Here is a 25,459-nt window from a genome sequence, read left to right as displayed (position 1 = left end):
ATGGTTTCAAACTACAGGAAAGGCCTGAACATTAGGAAGAACTTCCACCTGAACATTAGGAAGAACTTCCTCATTGTGAGAGCTGTTCAGCAGTGGAACTCTGCCCCGGAGTGTGGTGGAGGCTCCTTCTTTGGAGGCTTTTAAACAGAGGCTGGATGGTCATCTGTCAGGGGTGCTTTGAATGTGATTTTCCTGCTTGGCAGCAAGGGGTTGGACTGGATGGCCCATGAGGTCTCTTCCAACTCTATGGTTCTACGATTCTATGAAGATCCGAGTTCCAGGGACAGCAATTTCAGGATTTTTTGAACTGCCTTCAGGCCTCAGAGGGAGGACAGAAGAGTGGAGCTCCAGAAACCTCCATTTTTAAACTGTTTGCCTTCGGGAAAGGAAGGGGAATTTTTCCTGAAATGGCTCCGCAGTTTAAACAAACAAACAAACAGAAACCAAAATGCTTGTTTGAGACTGGACCTCCTCCTCTTCTCCTCCCCTTTTGGAAGTAAAGCACTTTATTTAAACAACAGGAAACGGAGACTAAAGGCAGTTTTTTCTTCATATAATAGTCGCACCCCTTTTTGTTGTTTTTGGGCTCGGCCTCATGTAAGCCGCACCGAGTCCCTTGGGAGATGGTAGCGGGGTACAAATAAAGTTTTTATTATTATTATTATTATCATTTTGACAAGGTGTGACTATTATGTGTTGAGATACGTTATAGTCAAAGCTATTTTTATAGATCTGCTTCATAATACCAATAACCGATAAAGCATTGAAACATTTGGCACATCTGTAAATAGCATATATTTATTCACATGCCCTTTTTTCTCTTTCAAAAGTGACCTACAATGCAATGTACACACACATACATAGATATAAAAGGTAAAGGTAGTCCCCTGACATTAAGTCCAGTCATGTCTGACTCTGGGGTGTGGTGCTCATCTCCATTTCTAAGCCGGAGAGCCAGCGTTGTCCGTAGACACCTCCAAGGTCATGTGGCCGGCATGACCTCATGGAGTGCCGTTACCTTCCCGCTGGAGCGGTACCTATTGATCTACTCACATTTGCATGTTTTCAAACTGCTAGGTTGGCAGAAGCTAGGGCTGACAGAGGAAGTTCACGCCGCTCCCCGGAATCGAACCTGCGACCTTTCGATCAACAAGCTCAGCAGCTCAGTGCTTTAACCCACTGCGCCACCGGGGGCCCCTACATAGATATAGTGATAGAAAAATATATATTGGAGAAATTTATATACATATATATATATACACAAACATATATATTTGTATATGTGTGTGTATATATATACACACACCCATATATCCAATATATATTTATCTATCACTATGTTTGTGTGTGTATGCACATATTCAAATATCATATATAAGCAGGGAGAGATATTCCTTCCCAAAGCTTCCTTCTAGGTTTGAAAACCATCTGGACGAGAAAGAGTTAAAGGGCAAGCTGTAAAGCGCGGTTTCTGTCGCAAAGCGGATAGCTCCTCCCCTCGCCGCCTCTAAGCCCCTCCCGCCTCTACGCCCCTCCCACTCAGGCCGCCTCTACGCCCCTCCCACTCAGGCCAGCCGGATTCTCAAAGCGCGCTCTAACCAAAGAGAGCCGGTTTCGGCGCACAACCACTACTTCCGGATCCCATTAGGAGCCTCCATTGGCGTGGCAGGCGTCTCCCAAAAGAAACCAATGCAAAGCTTCCCAATCAACGTATACAGTCTTATTTCAAAAAGCCCACTATATGGTTCAGATATGTGGATGACACTTTCACCATTTGGAGCCATGGAGAAGAAGAACTCAACAGGTTCCTGGACCATCTTAACAGCATCCACCCAAACATCCAGTTCACTATGGATAAAGAAAAGGAAGGAAGACTGCCTTTTCTAGATGTCCTAGTCATCCACAAACCAGATCAACAATTGGGTCACACCGTCTACAGAAAACCCACACACACAGATAGATATCTACATAAAAACTCCAACCATCACCCAAGTCAAAAAAGAAGCACCATTAAAGCCTTGGCAGACCGTGCAAAAAGAATCTGCAAACCCCACCTCCTCCAAGATGAACTGAACCACCTCAACTGGGCTGTACAGGCCAATGGAGACTCCACCTCAGACATCAGAAGAGCTGCAAGACTGAGAACAAGCCATGAGAATAAAGACGAAGATCCACCCAAGGGAAAAGTGTTTTTGCCATACATCAAGGGAACCACTGACCGCATAGGGAAGCTGATGAGGAAACACAACATACAAACAATCTACAGACCCACCAAGAAAATCCAACAAATGCTACGTTCAACAAAGGACAAGAGGGATCCTCTCACTTCTGCAGGAGTCTACCGTATACCATGCAGCTGTGGACAAGTCTACATAGGGACCACCAAACGCAGCATTGCCCAAACACGAATCAAGGAACATGAAAGGCACTGCAGACTACTCCAACCAGAGAAGTCAGCCATAGCAGAGCACCTGATGAACCAACCTGGACACAGCATATTATCTGAGAACACAGAAATGCTGGACCACACCAACAACCACCATGTCAGACTACACAGAGAAGCCATTGAAATCCACAAGCAGGTGGACAATTTCAACAGAAAGGAAGAAACCATGAAAATGAACAAAATCTGGCTACCAGTATTAAAAAACTCTAAAATTGCAACAGCAAAAACAGCAGAGAGAAAAACAGGCAGGGACATCTAATCACCTTTCAAGAGGAGTTTGCTCCAGGCACAGTCAGCCCATTGTATGCTAATCAGGGTGGTCAGTTGAAAGATTCACACCCAGCCCAACTTACAAAAGCCCTTTGTCTCACCCTGGTCATTCCACAGATATATAAACCCCTTTTTTCCCAGCTCCAGCAGACCTCACCTCTGAGGATGCTTGCCGTAGATGCAGGCGAAACGTCAGGAGAAATGCCTCTAGAACATGGCCATATAGCCCGGAAAAACCCACAAGAACTGAGTGATTCCAGCCATGAAAGCCTTCGACAGTACAGTCTTATTTCTTATTTATACTCCGTCTTTCTTCCTCAGCGTCGAGTCCAACATTTTAAAAGAACCATTTAGTGGGTAACTATGCAGTGAGGAGACTGTATTTTTTCTCTTTTTTCTCCACTCAAATGGATGATGCCTATGCATTCTCAAAGGGAACCGGACGTTTATTAAAGTTCCCATTTCGCCCTCTCCTCTTTGTTCTCTCCGCTTTTTCCGGCCTCTTTGGGCCTGTCCTTTTCCGCGCATGCGCCCTGCGTCCAGAGAGGGGCCTCTCACGCAGTCAGCGCGGAGGCGGGTATTCTGGAAGCAGGTTGCGCCGGCGGCGTGACGTCACGGCTATAGGGCGACTCCGAGGCTACGCCGCTGACGTAGCGGCGTCGCTCTCGCTCTCAGGGAGGAGAAGGCAGAAAGAGGTTTAAAGAGACAACAGCCAATGGAGGGGCTTTGGGGCAACAGGGCGAGCCCCCACCCATGCTGAGGAGCCCGGGCCCCGAGGAAGGAAGGCAGGCCGGCCTCGAAGGGCCCCGTGAGAGGTAAAGCCCTCCATTGCGCGACTAATGCGCGACTAATTGAGGGAAGGCGTCGTTTTCCTGAGGGGAACACAGGGCCTCCGTTGGCCTTGCACCTTTTGGAGGGGCTTGCGCCACAGGCACACGCCTCACTTATTTAACTTCATAATAGTTTTATATATATATATATATATATATATATAATATCTAATATATATATATATATATATATATGATTTGATTTAATAGTGTATATATATATGTATGTCTTTATTTAATAATATATCAATCTCATGTATGTAATTTAATAATAATAATAATAAATATAAATATTACATTGTCTAATTTATTTAAGAATAAAAATAATCATATATCCATATTATATATCTCCCTAATTTAATTTAATCATTACTATTCCATATCCATGTTATATATCTCCAATATAATGTAATAATAATAATAGTAAAATGTAAATATTATATCTCTCTAATAATAAGGATAATATCTCCGTCTCTCGTTTATGTAATTTAATAATAATAGTAAAATATAGATGTCTCTCTAATTTATATAAGAAGAAAAATATGTTTATATCTCATTTATTTTATTTAATAATAATAGTAAAATATACATTTTCTATCTAATTATATATATATATATAAAATTTAATAATAATGTATCATTTTATGTCTCTTAATTTATTTAATAATATATCAATCTCACATTTATGTAATTTAATATTTAATAATATATCATATTATCTCTCTTAATAATAAAAATAGTAAAATGTATATATATATACTAGCCATCCCCTGCCACGCGTTGCCGACATGAGGGTTCTGTGTGGGAGGTTTGGTCCAATTCTATCGTTGGTGGGGTTCAGAATGCTCTGTGATTGTAGGTGAACTATAAATCTCAGCAACTACAACTCCCAAATGTTAAGATTATATTTTCCCCAAACTCCACCAGTGTTCACATTTGGGCATATTGAGTATTCGTGTAGAGTTTGGTCCAGATCCATCATTGTTTGAGTCCAAAGTGATCTCTGGATGTAGGTGAACAACACCTCCAAAACCCAAGAACACTGCCCACCAAACCCTTGCAGTATTTTCTGTTGGTCATGGGAGAACTGTGTGCCAAGTTTGGTTCAATTCCATCGTTGGTGGGGTTCAGAATGCTTTTCGATTGTAGGTGAACTATAAATCCTAGCAACTGCAACTCCCAAATGACAAAATCATTTATTTTTTTTTAGTGAAGGACGTACATTGGGTTGTTAGGTGTCTTGTGTCCAAATTTGGTGTCAATTCGTCCAGTGGTTTTTGAGTTCTGTTAATCCCACAAACGAACATTACATTTTTATTTATATAGATATCTAATGTAATAATAATATATCCATATTATGTATCTCTAATTTATTATATATATATATATATATATATATATATATACACCTATCGTATCTATCTGTTTATTTACTGTATTTATATACTGCTTTTCTCACCCCTGAGGGGACTCAAGCGGTTTCCAACATAATCATTGCAAAATTCAATGCCAAACATACATCTGAAAAACCAAAACATAAAATCAAACAGTAACATACTATGAATTAAAACCACATTGAACCATGAAACATAAGCAGCATTTAAACATTAAGACACAGAATTAAAACATCTTAATATAAACATTAAAAAATCACATAATCTGAAATCGTGGTCCACAGCCATTCCAATTGTTAATTGCACATATCTAATAATATATATGTGTGTGTGTCTCCATATTATCTCTCAAATTTAATAATAATAATAAGATATCTAATATATTTAATTTAATAATAGTAAAATATAGATACTGATCTGTCAAATTTATTTAAGAATAATAATACATCCATATTATATATTTCTCTAATACAATAATATACCGTAATTATACATATGTATATATTTAATAATAATAATATATACATGTCTCATTTATTTAATTTAATAACAAAATATATATCTGTTTAATTATATATATATATATATATATATATATGATAATGATATATACATATATCTCTAATGTATATATATATATATAATTATTAATATCTCCCTATACTTAATTTAATAATAACATATACATATTATATGTAATTTAATAATATTAATATATGCGTATCTCTCTAATTTATTTAATGTAACAATAATAATATATCCCTATTAGACACCTCTCTAATGTTTTTAATTTATTTAAAAGAGAAATGGCAAACACTGTGGCAATAATAATAATAATGTTTCACTTTAAAGATACATATATCAATAATAATGATGAAGTTTCACTTTTGTGATTAGCTTTTAAGAATACCAATTATTAAGTTTCAGTTTTGTTTTTATAGATAAATAAATAGGAATTAAGAAGAGCAAAAGAGAGAAAAGGGGAATAAACAAATAATATGTATTATTATTATTATTATTATTATTGGAAAGAAAAATGATTTATTGCTTTTTTCTCCCCATTTTTTCTACTTCTTATAGTAAGAAAATGGCTTTATTGCTTTTTTTCCAAATTACTTTCAAAAGGGAATGTATCGGTGTATACAAACACACACACACACATATATATATAATTTTATAGATAGATCAGATAGATAGATCAGATAGAGGAAAGAAGAGGAGTAGAAGAGAGGAAAAGGGAATAAAGAAATAAAATTTGTTGTTAATATTATTGGAAAGAAAATGTATTTATTGCTTTTTTTCACCCCATTTTTTAAATTAAAAGTTCTTAAACTGGTCTAAAAAGAAATAGAAACATACATAAAGGGGAAAAAGTAGGAAGAAACATGGCTTGATTGCTCCTCCCTTTCGTTCATTGCCCAAAGAGAAGAATCAATATAAGTGCAAAAATGTGCAAAAAGAACGGAAAAAGAAGAGAAAGTGAAAAAAATTGCTTTCTTGAGTTTCCAAAGTGTGCTTAAAGTGGGGGGGGGGGGGGGATAGAAGCATGTAGATATAAAAAGAAAGAAGAACAGATAAGGATGGGGGTGGGAGAATAGTATAATAATAATGATAATATTAATAGAGGTAAATGGCCAAAGAGAACAAGAATCCTAATATTGTATAGGAAAGTGGATGGAGAAAGTACAGAATGGATTCGATTTTTTGCCAAGGCTTTCATGACCAGAATCACTGTGTTTCTGTGAGTTTTCCGGACTGTATGACCATGTTCCACAAGCATTATTTCCTGACGTTTCACCCACATCTATGGCAGGCATCTTCAAAGATTGTTGGAAATTAGGCAAGTGAGGTTTATATAACTGGAATAATGTCCAGGGTGGGAGAGAGAACTCTTGTCCGTTTGAGACAAGTGTGAATGTTGTAATTGGCCAGCTTGATTACCATTGAATGGCCTTGCAGCTTTAAAACCTGGCTACTTCCTGCCTGGGAGGTGTTGGCTGGCCTTGATTGTTTCATGTCTGGAATTCCCCAGGTTTTTAAGTATTGTTCTTTATTTACATTCACACCTGCCTCAAACAGACAAGAGTTCTTTCTCTCACCCTGGACACTCCACAGATATATAAACCTCACTTGCCTAGTTTCCAGTGGACCACACAACCTACCATAGATGTGGGAGAAACATCAGAAGCGAATGCTTCTGGAACATGGTCATACAGCCCAGAAAACTCACAGCAACCCAGGGTTCGATTTGTGGGGGAAATACAGGGATTGGAAAGGCGTTGGCCTTGTTACTTCACCTGTTTTGCATATATGTTTGCTTTTAAATAAGAAATGGACTTGGGTCTTTCTCTTCCCTTCCATCTCCAAAGCCTCGATAAATTGTTTAAAATTGGACTTCGAAACTTTGATGGGACCCACCAATGCGTTGAAAGAGGAAACTCTCACTAGGTTTGATTGTGTTTCAGTATTATTCTGCTTTTCATAAACATCACAACAACGACAGTGTCGAAAGTCGAAACTTTGATGGGTTTATAGCCAGTTGTGTTTGGTTTGATCACGATTGCTTTCCCCATCCTTTCTGTATAGATGTATATTAAACGTTGCTTTTAATTGGGAGCCATCTCTTAATCCTTCTCTTCAAAGCAAAAGGTTAGACACCTCTATAATGTTTATGGAGAGGCAGGATGAGCACAAAGAGACCAAAGGGGAAACTTATCTAGCTATCTGTCTAGCTATCCCATTTCAAAATGTGTAAGGATGTGGGTGAACTACAACCCCCGTCATCTATCTATATATCTATATATAGCAGATAATTATGGGCAACGAAACCCCAAGCAGATTCACAATGGTTGTCTGAGATAGACTCTATATATCTGGACTGTTGTCTGTCTGTCTGTTTATCTGTCAGTCTATCCATCTATCAGTCTATCCATCCACCATCCAACAGCCAGTCTATCCATCTAGCTAACTATAATAATAATAATAACAACAACAACAACAATTATTTATTTATTTATTTATAACCCACCCTCTCTCCCTAAAGGGACTCAGCTATCCATCTATCCATCTTTATTCTAAAGGGACTCAGCTATCCATCTATCCATCTTTTATTCTACTATTGATCTATCTATCTATCTAATTCTGCTAATACAGATCTGTATAGCTCTACCAATACAGGTCTACCTTTATAGATCTGTCTGCCAATACAGATCCATTTATATATCCATCCTTATTCTACCTTTACAGATCTATACCTAATTCTACCACTACAGATCTATAGATCAGCCATCTCATTCTACTATTATAGATCTATCAATTCATCTATCCATCCTTATTCTACCTTTACAGATTATCTATCTATCTATCATCTATCTAATTCTACCAATACAGATCTATGTATCAACCATTTTATTCTATCTTTACAGATCTATCTATCAGAGTCAGCTAATACATATGTATATATCTATCATCTTACTCTACCATTATAGATTCATTTATCTGTCCATCCTTAATCTACCAATAGAGATTCATCCATCCACCATCCCATCTATCTATTTCGGCTAATACAGATCTATATATCTACCATTATAGATTAATTTATCTATCCATCCTTATTCTACCTTTACAGATCTATCTATTTATTTATTTATTTATCTACCTACCTATCAATACAGATCTATATATTTACCATCTTATTATACCATGATAAATCCACCCTTAGACAACCCTTGTGCTGCTGTTTTAGGGCTTGTTCCCCATAATAATAAACTGCAAACCAACTGTTGCAGTGCTGCTTTGGGGGGATATATTGTTTTGCTCCTGCTGGCTTTTCTTTCCTTTTGGTCTCATTTTTATAAACGTGTGAGATCTTCTTGGGACTGACGGTCCATGACTTTCCCCCCTCATTTCCATTTGGTAGAAAAACCAGTCAGTGGGCCGAAGATTATGTTTTGAGAATGAATTCTTTGCATGTTCATGGCAGATCATGGAAAAGTGGGGAAGTCATGTCCCGTTTGTTGCCGGTTTTTTGCTTTTATTGTTCTCTCGGAGGCCTTTTTGGTGGCTCCATCCGGCCAACCAGGAAGTACATAAAGATCCCTCCCTCCCTCCTCCAAGAGCAGAGCTGTTCAAAATAATAATACAAGGAAGTTTAGAAACAGGAAAATGGAGAATGTGGGAGCCCTCTTTTGCATTGAGGGAGTTTCAGGCTGGATTTAGAACCTGCCGCATATTTTCACAGAGAGACATTGTACAGGTTGTGATATATTTATCCAGAATAATCTGAACTTTGAGAGAAGGACACATTTGTTTACTGATGGTTTAAACTACAAACACTTTGTGTTTCATGCACAGCAATATTCAAAATACTATACAAAAACGACCTTCCAGCTATGTGTATAAAGTTTATATGAAAAATAAAAGGATGTTAGGTTTGGAATTGGGTCTCATATGAAAGATATCACAATCCTCAGGGAAAGCCGGGTAATACACATTATTATTATTATTATTATTATTATTATCTTCCAAGCTTGGGTATTCAGCGTTGCCCGGGTTATTAGAAGAAGTCATCTTTTATTTTTCAAAATGCATAAAGTTGTGGGTGTACTGCAACTCACATCATGCCAGGTTAACTCCCTGAAACTTCATCAATACTTAAAGTTTGTCATGTTGGGCAAATTTGCTCTAGCTGCATCATCGGTAGGGTTCAGTGTACTCTATGGCTGCAAGATGAATTAGAGTTCTCACCATGGTGGGCCAGTCCTGTCAAATCCCTCTAGTATGTTTAGATGGTCATGGGGGTTCTTTGTGCCCAGATCCATCATTGGTGGGGTTTGGAGTGCTCTTTGGTTGCAGGTGAACTATAAATCCCAGTACCTACAAATAACAGATGCCAAGGCCAATTCTACCCCAAACCCACCAGTATTCAAATTTTGGCATATTGGGTATGTGTGTCGAATTTGGTGGAGATACATCGTTGTTTGTGTTCACAGTGCTCTCTGGATGTAGTTGAACTATAATACCTATAAATCAAGGTGAATTTTCCCCAAAGCCTCCTGTATTTTTTGTTGGTCATAGGGGTTCTGTGTGCCAGGTTAGGTTCTAGGGCCATCATTGGTGGGGTCCAAAGTGCTCTTTGATTGCAAATGAACTATAAATCTCAGTACCTACAATGGCTATAAATCAGGATGAATTCCCCCAAACCTCTCAAGTAGATTTCTTAGGTGACAGATGTGGTCCAGCTCCATTGTCAGTGGGTGTCATGGTGCTCTGACTTGATGCAGGGTGAACTACAACTTCCATCATGTGGAGTCAATCCCCCAAACTCCAGTATGTTTAGTTGCCGATTAGTTCAGGTCTGTATGTTGTGTAGACAGGGTTGAAAAGAGTAGAAAAGGATTAAGGGAGAGGCAGTGGGCAAGATCATGCACATTCCACATCAATGGAAAGAGTAAGAAACACTGGGATGTCTGTGGTGGAGGAAATGTAAAATCTAGGATGAAATTGTCCTCTAATGAAGGCATTCTTTGGGTGGTGGGCAGTATGGTGTTTGGGGAGGACACTGGCATGAGTTGGGCTACATGTTCATGGCGCTTGCTATAACCTGAAATATCATTGGAGTGAGGGCTTTTGGTGGCTCTTCAGCACTGTAGGTTAAAGTTGTTTGTGGAAGTGGGAACCTATCTGTAGAAGTGGGCACCCTGGCCTCATACACACAATATATTTTCACTTTTATTAGGTACTAGCTTGGGCACCCGGCGGTGCCTGGGTTATTTGAAAAAGGCATTGTTTGTTTTGGGGTGTTAGGTAATATCATTTAGTTAATTAGTAAAACTATTTATTAGGAAAAAGCCAGAATGTGATTTCATTTTTTATGAATGCTCCCATTAGATAATACATAATGATATGGGTGACCAACAATTCCCAGAATTGTGGGTCAGTCCTTCCGAAACCAGGTCTGTATGCACAGTTGGCCAAGTTTGGTCCAGATCTGTTGTTAGCTGAATTCAGTGCTCTCTTGATAAGGGTGAACTACAACTCCCATATGCCAAGGCCAGACACCCCCAAATCCTGGCAGTATTGAGTCTGTGTGGCAAGTGTGGTCCAGATTCGTCATCAACTGGATTGAGTCTCTCAGGATGCAGGTGAACTACAACTTCCAAAATCAAGGTCAATTCCCTCAAACTCCTGCAGCATATTCAGTTGGTCATGGGGCTTCTCTGTGCCAAGTTTTGTCCCGGTCCATTGCCGGTGGGAGCCACAGTTTCTCTGGATGCAGATAAAGTACAACTCCCAGATTCTGAGGACAATAAAGCCCAAACTCTGCCTGTATTCACAATTCGGCATGTTGGCTCTGTGTTCCAAGTTTGGTCCAGATCCGTTATTGATGGGGTTCAGAGTGCTCTGTATGTAGGGTGAACTACAACTCTCATGCAGGTGGGTCGGTCCCTTTCAAACACCTCCAGTATGTTCTGTTGGTCATCAGGGCTCTTTGTGTCATGTTTGGTTCAGATCCATCACTGGTGGGGTTCAAAGTACTCTGGGTGCAGGGTGAACTACAGTTCCCACATGGTGGCTCAGTTCCCCAAACCCCTTCAGTATGTTCTGTTGGTCATGTGGGTTTTGTGTCCCAAGTTTGGTCTTGGCCCATTATTTGTGGGGTTCTCAGTGGTCTGTGGAAGTGGGTGAAGGTACTGTAAATCCCAATCATCTGTGGTCCATCCTTCCCCAACCCTCACCAGAACATAAAGTGTGTCATAGGGAGTCTGTGTGCCAAATTTGGTCCAGGTGCATCATTTGTGGGGGTCGTAGTGGTTTCTGGGAATGAGTGAAGATACTACAAATTCCATCATCCCCAGTCCATCCTCCCCCAACCCTCACAAGGACAAAAAGTGTGTCGTGGAGACTCTGTGTGGCAAGTTTGGTCCAGGTCCGTCATGGGTGGGAGTCACAGTGGTCTGTGGGAGCCAAATTTGGTGAACATACTTCAAATCCCATCATTCGTGGTTCGACCTCCTCCAAACTTCACCAGGACGTATAGTGGGTCAGGCGCGCTGGGGGAGGGGGGGTTGTCTGCTTGTCAAGTTTGGTCGTGATCTATCATTTGTGAGGGTCGCAGTGGTCTCTGGACATGAGTGATGGTACTGCAAGTCCCATCATCTTTGGCAAGTTTGGTCCAGATCCATCATTGGTTGGGTTCACAGTGCTCTCTGGATGTAGGTGACGTACAGCTCCTGTAATTCAAGGTCAAAACCTGATCATGGGGGTTCTGTGTGCCAAATGTGGTACAGGTCCATTATCGAAGGGGGCCACAGTGCTCTCCCTTGATGCAAGATGAACTACAACTTCCATACTGTTGACTCAGGTCCCCAAACCCCTCCAGTCTGTTCAGTTGCTCATCAATTCCTCTCTGTTTGCTATGTGCCATAGAAAAGGGTAGGAAAGGGTTAAGGGAAGAGTCAGTGGGCGGGGTCATGCAAATTCTACACAAGGAACCCTGGGATGCCTCCGTGTGGTGGAGGAAACATCAAATCTAGGCTGAAATTGTCCTGGAATTGAAACATTCCTTGGGTGGAGGGCCGTAGTATTTGTGGAGGACATTGGCAGCGTTTGGGCTACATATTCATGGTGCTTGCTATAACCTGCAATGTCAGTTCAGGGAGTGCCTTTGGAGGCTTCTCAAAATTTAGAACTACATCCTGTTTGTGGATGTGTTGTTGAAGCCTTTCGTGGTCGGAATCACTAGATTGTTGTGAGTTTTCTGGGCTGTATGGCCAAGTTCCAGAATGTTTCAGGATCATGTCTATACAGCCCAGAAAACTCACATCAGCTCAACAACAACAATTTATTTATTACCTGCTACTCTTGGTGGATCAAGGCAGGATACAACAAATTCAAAAACAAATGAAACATTACAATAAATTGCATATACAATAAATTGCACACACACATAAAACATAGCACACACATTATTATTATTATTGTTATTGTTATTGACATCTATGCAAGTATTCCTGGTCAGTTTTAACTACGAATTTTTAAACTCACATCTTCCGTTTGCTGCATTTTAATATTGGTTCTATATATTTTAATATATGTATTTTTGGGTCCATGCGTGGTTTTGACTATTACGGATTGCAGGAATAAAGCTTTTCTCTGGAGGTGCCCCAGTCCCCCGGTGCCCTCTGTGGTCCGCTTTCTCCAAAATGCGCTCTTTTGTGGGTCGGTTTGTTAGAAAAGGGGTTTTCCTGCTCCAAAAGGCCCCTACGAACGGTGGCAGTAGTGAATAAATGCATGGCTTGGGACTTCCTGGGTAATGCAAGGCGCATGGGTAGGCCCCATTCTGGCTTTCAGATTGCTGAGGACGCTGGTGTACTCAAATGCCTATCACCCCTGGCTCCATGGCCTAGCCAAGATTATAGCTTGTGTCCTGTATTATGTGTGTGAGAGCGAGATAATTATATGTATGTATACATCCCCTAGCTTAGGCACTCGGCAATTCCCAAGTTAAGTCTTTCATGAGGATAAACATTAGAAGGAGTCATTGTTTGGTTTTGGATTTGATGAATTGTCCCATTAGAAAAATGCATATGGATTTGGGTGAACTGCAGCTCCCATCATCATCTGTCATTGCCCACAAACAGCATCCATAGTTAAAGTTCGTCACATTGGGGTCTGTATGTCATATTTGGTTCCAGTGTATAGTTGGTGGGAGTTGCAGGGCTCTCTGGAAAATGGGTGGACTGCAACTCCCATCCTGGCAGGTCTCTACAACTCCCAAGTTCCAGGGTCAATCCTTGCCAAACCCCTCCAGTATTGAAAGCTGGTGGTGATGCATGTGTGTGCCAAGTGTGGTCCAGATACATTGTCGGTGAGATTCACGGGGCTCTCTGGATGTGGGCAGACTACCATTCCCACCACCCTGGATCCACCCCCCACCTTAAACCTCACCAGAAATATGTCTTTGCAGGGTTTTATTTTAGATGCCTTTCTGTTTGTTGTTGTTTTCCAATTAGAGGAATCCATGTCCCGGGTTCATGAGTGTGCTTTTTTCATATTTTTAGAACGTTTCTTGCCCTTCAGGTCATGTGTTTATTCCTCCTAAATCATGTTTGTTCCACTGAGAGACCTTTGGTTCCCTTTATATTCGTATTTCATAGCCTATATATATCTACCAATTCGGGATCACCTCCACCCTGAAGGTTTTGGAGCCGAAACCAGATGGTGCCATTAGGAAATAATACAGGAAGACCCCTGTATCCATGGAATCCTAGTGTTGCAAGAGGCTACAAGAGCCAACCAGCCCAATCTTGTGCAATGCAGGGAAGTACAGTCAGAGCCCTCCCAACAGATGGACATCTAGCCTCTGGTTCAAAACCCGCAGCGAAGGAAATGTGGGGGATGTATTCCTAGCTGGACCATGGTTATGGGTTTCTGCTCAGATGCAGCCACAAGAGAGTAGTGTATAGATAGAAAGGATTAGCTGCTGGCCTCTAGGTCTGTATGGATGCAGTGCTCAGATGCAGCCACAAGAGGGCAGTGTATAGATAGAATTATCTCTAGCGATGAATATATGCAGTGCTCAGATGCAACCACAAGAGGATAGTATAGAGATAGAAAGGATTAGCTGCTGGCCTCTAGGTCTGTATAGATGCAGTGCTGAGATGCAGCCTCCAGAGGGCAGTGTATAGATAGAAAGAATTAGCTCTAGTGGTGAATGTGTGCAGTACTCAGATGGAACCACAAGAGGACAGAATAGAGATAGAAAGGATTAGCTACTGGCCTATAGCTATGTATAGATGCAGTGCTCAGATGCAAAAAATGGACTGAGTGGGAGCTAACGAAAACTTTGCCTCCTCGTCTCTTGCCTTTAAATACATCAGGAAAAAGAAGTAGAGAATTAGGACCAAACTTCTATATAACATATTGCTTGTCATGAAAGGCGAAACCTCCCAAATTTGGGAGCGCGGTCCCCGCCTTATTTTCATTCGTCTGGAACAAACAGAGGCTGCTTTCAGGGAAAGCGTTAAGGTATGTGTCGGCTTCACTAGAGGATGGATATTTGTGCTTTCTTTTGCCATTTCTGGGCTGTTTGTTTTTTGTGTGTCATTCCTAAAGTGGGGAAGAAATTGGGCTATGTTTTGATCTCCTGCCAGAAAAAAACCCTTGACTTTCTATCAATGTATAGTTAATGTATATATTTGTGGCTGGGAGCCAGCAAAGTTGGGTTTGCGTTTAAGGCACAGGAAACACCAGCGTTTGAATTAGAACTGGAAAAGGATCAACTATGCGGAAGAGAAGCAAATGGGGTGTGTGTGTGTGTTGTTGTTTGTTATTGTGAACCAAGACGGGATTGTATTTCTGTCACTGGCAGGGAGCATTTTGCACGTTTTGCTTGTGAAAGAAGGAGAGGAAATGGCATTTTATTGCAACTGAAGATAGGTTCCTCAAAGGATCCCCACCATTCTTCGGATGTTTGGACTATAGCTCTCATGTGCAATGGGATTAAGTGGGCTTTGGAGTCGGCGCACCAAAACGGCAAATGGATATGAATCCGTATAAGTTCCCTTATGCAAAGGTTCCCTACTGCAGATAGTAGTGGATATATAGGTATATAGGTTTTATATTTATTGAGCCCCCGGTGGCACAGTGGGTTAAACCGCTGAGCTGCTGAACTTGCTGATTGAAAGGTCACGGGTTTGAATCCGGGGAGTGGCGTGAGCTCCTGCTGTTTGCCCCAGCTTCTGCCAACCTAGCAGTTTGAAAACATGCAAATGTGAGTAGATCAATAGGTACAGCTCCGGGGGAAAGTAATGGCGCTCCATGCAGTCATGCCGGCCACATGACCTTCAAGGTGTCTATGGACAATGCCGGCTTTGGCTTATAAATGGAGATGAGCACCAACCTCCATAGTCGGATACGACTGGACTTAATGTCAGGGGAAAACCTTTACCTTTAGCTTCTAACCCAAGGATACCATGGAGTGGCACTGGAGGACATAGACAAGGCCTAGAAATGCAACCACAAGAGGGCATTATAGAGATAGAAAGGATTAGCCACTGGCCTCTAGGTCTGCATGTATGCAGTGTCTTTGCTTCCCCAGGAGGGAAGCAAGAGACAGTCAAAGGAGGAATAACTTTGGATGAGGAGGAAGGGCTGCTCTCTGTGATGTTGCCTTGGAAGAGCCAGCTTGGCAGAAGCGCCCAATAGGGGTCTAACCTCTTCCTAATATTCAGCTGTTCTCTCCTTGGCTTCTGAGCCTTGCGTTTCTCCAGGACATTTTCTCCTGCCCTGAGTTCATCCTCTTTTATTCTGTCTTCTAACAAACAGCAAGATTTCAGTCCTATTTTGATTCCTTTTCATTCCTTAAACAAAAACCTTAAAAGGAAAGGAAGGTAACACTTGTATTTGATCTATTGTCTCTCTTCTTCCGAATCTGTTGGCTTTTGAAAAATTACATTGGCTTTGCAAACTATGTTTTCCCTGTGGTTTGTGTCATAGCACAATCCCGAGTGTGGGATGTAAATTTTAGTCCTCTATGGCTAAGGTCCAGTGCTGGATGAACTGCATCCCCCAATATATCGTATTCCTTGCATAATAGTCACTCTCCCATTTAGGGTTAATCTTCCCTTCCTTTCCACCCTGAAGGCATACTATAAAATAGTCATCTGAAGTTCCACTCTTCTCTCCACCCTTCTTTCGTCTGAGGCCTTAAGGCATTTTACAAAACCTGGAATGGAGCTCTTTGAAGGAGGGAGGGGCATCTGAGTTCCAGAGACCTCTATTTTGGGTTTTGTAAACTGTCCAAAGGTCACGGATGAAGGAAGGAGGATAAATATTTTATACAGATAGAAAGGATTAGCTACTGGGTATGTATGAATGCAGTGTTCAGATGCAGCCACAAGAGGGCAGTATGTAGATAGTAGAGGGCAGTAAGGATTAGCCACTGGCCTCTTGTTCTGTATCTATGCAGTGCTCAGATGCAGCCACAAGAGGGCAGTGTATAGCTAGAAAGGATTAGCTCCTGGCCTCTAGTTCTGTATTTATGCAGTGCTCAGATGCAGCCACAAGATAGCATTGTATAGATAGAAAGGATTAGCTCCTGGCCCCTAGTTTTGTATGAATGCAATACTCAAATACAACCACAAGAGGGTGGTAAAGAGATAGAAAAGATTATCTTCTGGCCTCTAGTTCTGTATGTATGCAGTGCTAAGATGCAGCCACAAGAGAGCAGTGTATAGATAGAAAGGATTAGCTCCTTGCCCCTAGTTCTGTATGAATGTAGAGCTCAAATGCAACCACAAGAGGACAGTGTATTGCTAGAAAGGATTAGGTCCTGGCTTCTAGTTTTGTATGTATGCAGTACTCAAATACAACCACAAGAGGCTGGTAAAGAGATAGGAAAGATTAGCTTCTGCTCTCTAGTTCTGTAACCATTCAGTGCAGAGTTCTGTATGTATGCAGTGCTCAGATGCCGCCACAAGAGAGCAGTGTATATATAGAAAGGATTCGCTCCTGGCCTCTAGTTCTGTATTTATGCAATGAACAGATGCAGCCACAAGAAAGCAGTATAGAGATAGAAAGGATTAGCTTCTGGCCTCTAGTTCTGTATGAGTGCAGGGCTCAAATGCAACCACAAGAGGGTGGTAAAGAGATAGAAAGAATTAGCTACACAGCTCTGAAGACCACAGTCAGAATACCCACCCCATAAGAAAGTAAGCAATGGAATGAAGAATTGTATTTTGTAAGTGGTGTGTGTGTTTGTGTATTCACGTTGCTTGATGATTTATGGAGAAGCTGGACTCCACCGCCCCTCATTTTTGGCAAAAAATTGGGAAAGCTGCATGAAATGAAACCCACAAATCTCAGACAGGAGGGCGCAAAGAAAGCTTTTCCTTCTTCCTAGAGCTTGGTTTTTATGTATTTCTTTCCACAGCCCCTCAAACAAAGCATACCTTGTTTGGGAGCTTTCCCCCTATACATCCACTGCAAAACTTGCCTTATGGAGGTCCTGTTTAGAGCCTTCTGCGTAAAGAAGCTATTACATATGCAGAATGAGGAACGTTTTAAACATATGCATTTCTTCCCAGTTTGGGAGGTATTTGAAAACTGACTTTGAAAGGTTCCCAAAGGTTATCTAGACTCACCTGTTGTTTCTTAAGACGTCGTCACTGAACAGTTGTCTTTTGAGTTGCTCCAGGTTTTTAAATCTTTCTTTCTAAAAATATAGCAGGTCTTTAAGGGGGAGGAAATTCTGCAGGGCTTTTTTTTAGGAGGCGCCCTTCTATTAATCTGGATTAAAGAAAAGGCATCTCTCTCAGATGGGAGGGAAAGCAGTCCCCTCCTGAAGGATTATTGTGGAGTCGTGGGAGGGAAGTCCTGATCATCCCTCCGAATTAAAAGGGGGAATGAGGAAGCGTGGATGACGGAGGAGGAGAAAACACAGATTAAGGGGACTTGTCCTTTTTAAACCCCCCTCTAGTATGTTGAAGAGATGCGAAGGAGGAAAAAAAGGGGGTTGGATTTTTAAAGTTGTTATGTGTTCTTTTAACTGTATTCTGTTTTATACAGTTCGTGCATCTCTTAGCCAAAATTAGAAATGCTCCAAAATTCAATTTATTTATGTTTTGCTTTTTGGTGGTTCAGTGCACGTGTATTTTGTTTTCAGGAAAATATGCTACATCAAATTCCCTACAGCAGTAGTTCCCAACCTTTAAGAGACCGCGGATCATTGAGGCAAAAATGGGATACATTGTGGCCTATTGAGATCACTCAAGCCCTCTCATGATTGAATGCCCACGTGCATCCCATTGCTTCCTGTCCCTTCCCTTCCCTATTGCCTCCCTTCCCTATTGCCTCCCTTCCCTTCTACCTCCCTTCCCTACTTCCCCCCATCCCTTCCCTTCATTCTCCCTTTCCTTCCCATCTTAATCTTTTTCCTTCCATTCTTTCTGCCTTTCCCTTCCCCTCACCCTCCTTTCCCTTTTCCTCCCTTCCCTTCTTCGCTTTCCTTTTTCCCTTCTTCCTCCCTTTCCTTCTTCCCTCCTCTTCCCTTCCTCCACCCTTTCCTTCTCCCTTCCCATCTTCCCCTTCCTTCCTTTCTCTTCTTCCCTTCAATTCCCATCTTTCTCCCATCGCTTCCCTTCTTCCGCCTTTCCCTTCCCTTCTTTCCTTTCTTCCTCCCTTCCTTTCCCTTCCCATCTTCCTCCCCTCCGCTCCCTTCTCTTCCCTCTTCTTCCTCCCATCTCTTCCTTTCTCCCCCCCCCTTTCTCTTCCCATCCCTTTCTTCCCTAGTTTGCCTCCTCCTTGCAATCCAACCTGTGATACAAGGATTCCTTCCTTGCCTCAAGAGTAGGTCAGGAAGGAAGTATACAACCCTCCCTCCCTTTAGGCAATATTGGATCATTCCTTCCTTGCTTGCCTTTGAGGAGGCTGCTGCTACTACAGACCCGTTTGCAGTCTCTCCTTTCAACCGAGCCACCCCTCCTGTCACCTGGGCCTGCAAATGGGGCTCTGGCAGCAGCAGCCTCCTCAATGCCAGGAAAGGAAGAATGGCTCCAATGCCTCCCATGCCACTCCCTTTCCTTTGTCCTGCATTGGACTCTTCCTACATACCTGCTCTTGATGCTGCTGCTGCCAGAGCCCCAAGGAGATTGCCCTCCTCCCAAATAATCTGAGGGGCTCTCGGCTCAGAAGGTTTGAGAGTGCTGCACTAAATTGTTTCTTCCCTCTTTTTCTACATTCTCTCAGTTTGGAAGCGACTCTCCGCTGTGGGACCCCTTCTCCTTCTTCCACTATCATGGCTTTTCCATCGAGGGACCGTTCGGAGGGACTACGTGGGACCCCAGCAGATGCGGCGAGGGGGCAGCCGTTCCACTAGCCGGTGGAGACCCCCCCCTCCTCTCTCACGATGGTTTATTGACACCTGCGGTGGCTTATTCTCAACCAAGAAGATCCCTGCCTTTTTGACCGCTTCCCCATCCCTCCCAAACCCTCCCTTCCCAACCCCTAACCCCACCCCTCCCGTGACCCCTTTCCCCCTCCGCGAAACGTTTCCATCCGCCTTGGGATTTGTATGGCAGCGGCGTAACCGTGGAGAGGCCGGGGTACCACAAACTTATGGATTTTGATAAGAGAGGAGGAGGCGGGAAAGGGGACAGCGAGGAAGGCCGGAGGATGTCTAAAGCGGGTGGGGGACGCAACGCGCACGGGGGCCGGACAACAGGGACCAACTCGGGGGTCTTGATGGTTGGGCCAAACTTCCGAGTTGGGAAGAAGATTGGATGCGGGAACTTCGGAGAGCTTCGTCTAGGTGAGTCTGGATGCGACTGTGAAGGGGCCGATCTCCCAGCCCCAAACTTCCTGATAAAGTTCATTGTTAGAAAACACCCCCCCCCCCCCAGTGGCCCATCCCAGGTACTAAATTCCTGATATATACCATAGTGAAAAAACAACATCTTCTAGTGCAGCGTTTCTCAACCAGGGATCGGGACCCCTTGGGGGGTCATGAGTGGGTTTCAGAGGGGTCACCAAAGACCATCAGAAAACATATATTTCTGATGGTGTTAGGAACCCCTTTGGCAGAGAAGGCTGAAGATCGCTCCGCCTGCCCTTTTCTTTTTTGGAAACAGGCGGTGAATCCTCCCACCAAAATCCCTCCTCCGCTGTGATTGGCCAGCCTCCCAGCCAAGGGGAGGGCTGTTTTTGAGACTCCAAGCAGGGAGGGGAGAGCAGGAATGCTCAGCGTGTGGCAGCATGGTGCTCATGTGCAGGCGAGGGAGAGAGTGCGAGGCTGGAGGGAGGCTCATGCCAGCGTTTCCTTCAAGGCATGAGGGTTTTGTGTGGGAAGTTTGGCCCAATTCTATCATTGGTGCGGTTCAGAATACTCTTTAATTGTAGGTGAACTATAAATCTCAGCAACTTAAATGTCAAAATTGGATATCCCAACCTCACCAGCATTCGAATTTGGGCATATCGAATATTTGTGCCAAATTTGATCCAGTGAATGAAAATACACCCTTCATATCAGATATTCACATGACGATTCATAGCAGTAGCAAAATTACTGTTATGAAATAGCAACAAAAATAATTTTATGGTTGGGGTCACCACAACATGAAGAACTGTATTAAAGGGTTGCAGCATTAGGAAGGTTGAGAAACGCAGGTCTAGTGGTTTATCCCAGGAACTAAATATAAATAAATATTTTATTGTATTGTCGAAGGCTTTCATGGCTGGAATCACTAGGTTCTTGTGGGGTTTTTCGGGCTATAGGGCCATGTTCTAGAGGCATTTCTCCTGACGTTTCGCCTGCATCTATGGCAAGCATCCTCAGAGGTAGTGAGGTCTGTTGGAATTAGGACAATGGGTTTATATATCTGTGGAATGGCTGGGGTGGGGCAAAGAGCTTTTCTCTGCTGGAGCTAGGTGTGAATGTTTCAACTGACCACCTTCATTAGCATTTGAAGGCCTGCCTGAGCCTGGGAAAATCTTTTGTTGAGAGGTGTTAAGATGTGCCTGGTTGTTTCCTCTCTGTTGTTTTGCTGTTGTAATTTTAGGGTTTTTTTAATACTGGTAGGCAGATTTTGTTCATTTTCATGGTCTCTTCCTTTCTGTTGAAATTGTCCACATGCTTGTGGATTTCAATGGCTTCTCTGTGTAGTCTGACATGGTGGTTGTTGGTGTGGTCCAGCATTTCTGTGTTCTCAAATAATATGCTGTGTCCAGGCTGGTTCATCAGGTGCTCTGCTATGGCTGACTTCTCTGGTTGAAGTAGTCTGCAGTGCCTTTCATGTTCCTTGATTCGTGTTTGGGCAATACTGCTGCGTTTGGTGGTCCCTATGTAGACTTGTCCACAGCTGCATGGTATACGGTAGATTCCTGCAGAGGAGAGAGGATCCCTCTTGTCCTTTGCTGAATGTAGTAAATACTATATTCCTAATGCATTCCATGGAGCCCCCGGTGGCTAGGTGGGTTAAACCGCTGAGCTGCTAAACTTGTTGACCGAAAGATCACATGTTTGAATCCAGGGAGTGGTTTGAGCTTCCGCTGTCAGCCCCAGCTTCTGCCAACCTAGCAGTTCGAAAACATGGAAATGGGAGTAGATCAATAGGTACCGCTCTGGTGGGAAGGTAACAGTGCTCCATGCAATCATGCCGGCCACATGACCTTGGAGGTGTCTACAGACATTGCCGGCAATTTGGCTTAGAAATGGAGATGAGCACCACACCCCAGAGTCCGACAAGACTGGACTTAATGTCAGGGGAAAACCTTTACCTTTACCTTTAATGCATTCCATGTTTGGAAAACAGCACCCTCTAGTGGTCTTTTCAAGGAACTAAATATAAATAGTATATTCCTAATACTTTCCATGGTTAGAAAATAGCGTGATCTGTTCCAGTACTAAATATAAATTCTCTATGCCTGATCGTCCAAAGCACCAATGTTTGCCCATGTCTCATATACATCTCACTCTCTCTTTGGGTGTGTATATATATACACAGTAGAGTCTCGCTTATTTGACATAAATGGGCCAGCAGAATGTCAGAAAAATGAAAATGTTGGATAATACAGAGGCTTTTGGGAGTTGAAGTCCATATCTCTATCCTGGCAGGGATCAGTGGTGAGTGAGTTCTCCTTCTGTTTGGTTTTCCAGACACAAGGAGAGAACTAACTCATCACATACAAGAAAAGAAATTCCATCTGAACATGAGGAAGACCTTCCTGACTGTGAGAGCCGTTCAGCAGTGGAACTCTCTGCCCTGGAATGTGGTGGAGGCTCCTTCTTTGGAAGCTTTTAAACAGAGGCTGGATGGCCATCTGTCAGGGGTGATTTGAATGCAATATTCCTGCTTCTTGGCAGAGGGTTGGGCTGGATGGCCCATGAGGTCTCTTCCAACTCTTTGATTCTATGATTCTATGGTGGAAAGAAGAGCAACAAACAAGCAATTGTAATTAAAAGGTAGATAGTACACTTACACAAAAGACAACTGCCCAGCGTCATTCTTTTCTTCCCCATCTTTCCTACAAACTCCCAACTCAGACTGAACCATTGCTGTGCGTGGGGAGAGGGGGAGGCATAACCATTGTGTTCTGGCTCCTCCTCCGCAGTCAGCACAGTGATACCAGCCAAAATGGGGAAGAAAGAAAGAAACGAAAAACATGGCCTCTAAAAGGGAAATGCTGGAGGAACATGGGAGTGGGGGGCATTGGATAAGAGCATCGGATAAGATGGAAGGTCAAATAAGCGAGACTACTGTATCACACACACACACACATATATATATCTATTTATACATAGAAATACACACTTATACATATATACATCTTTTCAGTGGGATTTCCCCCAAATATTTCTTTATCGCTTCCCCAGCAATGAGGCCAAAGGCACAATATGAAAAACTGTGCCCTTTGGCCGGGCTTTAGCACAGCAGGTTTGCCGCCATCTGCAGTAAATTTTGCCAATCAAAAGGTTATCCATTCGAAGCCCAAGGTTGAGCTCCTGGCATTTGGCCCAGCTTCTACCTCCCTAGCAGTTTCAAAAACAGCAATGTGAGTAGATAAATAGGTAACACTTTAAGCGGGGAGATATTTAAGACACCCATAAGGAAATGCCAGAAAAATGTTGACAATTGGCTCAAGGAGGAAGTTTATGAACAAAGCTCTTTGGTAGGGAAAGTGGAGTGACAGCACACACACACACCGGTGGCTGGAACCAAGCACAACCTCCAAGATGCCAAAGATGGGAAAGCCTGTATCTATGTACAGCTGTCTGTCTTGTCAGTGTATAACGGCATTGAATGTTTGCCGTATATGTGTTCTGTGATCCGTCCTGAGTCCCCTTTGCGATGAGAAGGGCGAAATATACCCATATATTCCGGCTTATAAGACGACTGGGTGTATAAGACGACCCCCAACTTTTCCAGTTAAAATATAGAATTAAGATGACTCCCATGCATAAGACTACACCCGCGTATAAGACGACCCCTGACTTTTGAGAAGATTTTCTTGGGTTAAAAAGTAGTCTTATACGCCAGAATATACTGTAAATACTATAAATAAATAACAAGAATGCTCCTTTTCTATAGAATACAGCTGCTTATCCTTTTTTTGCTCAGGTTTTTTCCCCTTCTTTTCCAACAGGGAAGAACCTTTATACGAACGAATACGTCGCCATCAAATTGGTAAGATGGATTTCTCCTCTATTTCTTTGGTGGAAATGTCCCTTTTACTCAAGGAGTATGAAGGGGAAGGAAGGGAAAGAGATAATAATAATGTTTCAATAATATTGTATATATTTATTATAATAATAATAATAAAATAACAATATTAAGAAAGCATCCCCTTCTCCCAAGGAGGTAAGACCCACTGGCTAAGAGTCTAGTGTAATTTGAATTTATGCATTAAATCACTATTTTTATTAATTTAACAATAATAATGTGGTTATTCCAGTGTGCCTTCCCAGAATAATGAACCCTTAGCTTTATGTCCTCTAAAGCACTTTATACTGATTTAGGACTGCTTGTACGTTTCCACCAATGCCCCACCTCCTCTATCGTGTTCATGCCCAGCATTATTTTTTAATTTAATTACATTTGGCCCAGCCATAGATTTTAAATGTGTGTTGTGCTGTTGTTCAATGTTTATGCTATTTATGTATTAGATTTATTTTAATTGCTTTGTATTAGTATTTGTATTTTGCTTTGTATTGTGGTTGTATTGCTTGTATTGATGTATTGTGGGCTCGGCCTCATGTAAGCCACACCGAGTTCCTTGGGAGATGGTAGCGGGGTATAAATAAAGTTTTATTATTATTATTATTTTATTACTACAATATGGCTGAATTGGTGGGTTTTGATGATGGAACAATCAATCAGTTTCTTTTGGCTTACTTCCTCCACAGGAACCTATCAAATCCAGAGCCCCTCAGCTCCATCTAGAGTACCGATTCTACAAACAGCTTGGCAATGCAGGTGATTGGAATGGACACCATTATTATTATTATTATTATTATTATTATTATATTTATTACCCTAGAGGAGAAGTGAGGCCTCACCTCTTGCTCTCCTCTCCTGTTTGCAGAAGGGATCCCTCAGGTCTACTACTTCGGCCCTTGCGGGAAGTACAACGCCATGGTGCTGGAGCTGCTGGGCCCCAGTTTGGAGGACCTCTTTGACCTCTGCGACCGGACCTTCAGCCTCAAGACTGTCCTCATGATCGCCATCCAGCTGGTAAGGGCTCCTCCTCTGGGCATATGCTGGAAGAGGCCCCAAGGGCCATAGACTCCAACCCTTAAGATAGATATTCCAAGGGCCATCCAGTCCAACCCAACAGATGGATGGCTACATGGATAGATAGATGGATAGAGTGGAGCTTCAACTGCCTTAAAGTCTAGGAAGAAGAGTGGATCTTCATATACTTTCACTTTATACTTTTTAAACTCTGTTTAGGCTTTGAGGGAAGAAGGGAGGAGAGAAGAGTGGAGCTTCAGAGACCTCCACTTTATAGTTTTTAAACTGAGA

The 25,459-nt window shown here is 42.3% G+C and overlaps 1 protein-coding gene across 1 annotated transcript in view; it reads left to right on the top strand.

The window, feature by feature from the left end:
• Positions 1–3,358: 3,358 nt before the first annotated feature.
• Positions 3,359–25,459, top strand: part of CSNK1G2 (casein kinase 1 gamma 2) — a 36,747-nt gene continuing 14,646 nt past the window's right edge. The window contains exons 1-5 of the mRNA XM_060785063.2: positions 3,359–3,531; positions 19,689–20,250; positions 24,081–24,121; positions 24,841–24,910; positions 25,020–25,168. Coding sequence (XP_060641046.1) covers positions 20,058–20,250; positions 24,081–24,121; positions 24,841–24,910; positions 25,020–25,168 — 453 coding nt within the window. The 5' untranslated portion in view covers positions 3,359–3,531; positions 19,689–20,057. The remainder of the gene's footprint in view (positions 3,532–19,688; positions 20,251–24,080; positions 24,122–24,840; positions 24,911–25,019; positions 25,169–25,459) is intronic.

This window comes from Anolis sagrei, chromosome X, assembly GCF_037176765.1.
Source record: "Anolis sagrei isolate rAnoSag1 chromosome X, rAnoSag1.mat, whole genome shotgun sequence".
Taxonomy (NCBI): Eukaryota; Metazoa; Chordata; class Lepidosauria; order Squamata; family Dactyloidae; genus Anolis; species Anolis sagrei.
The sequence above is the reverse complement of the archived record's forward strand: the minus strand, read 5'-3'. Positions and strand labels throughout refer to the sequence as shown.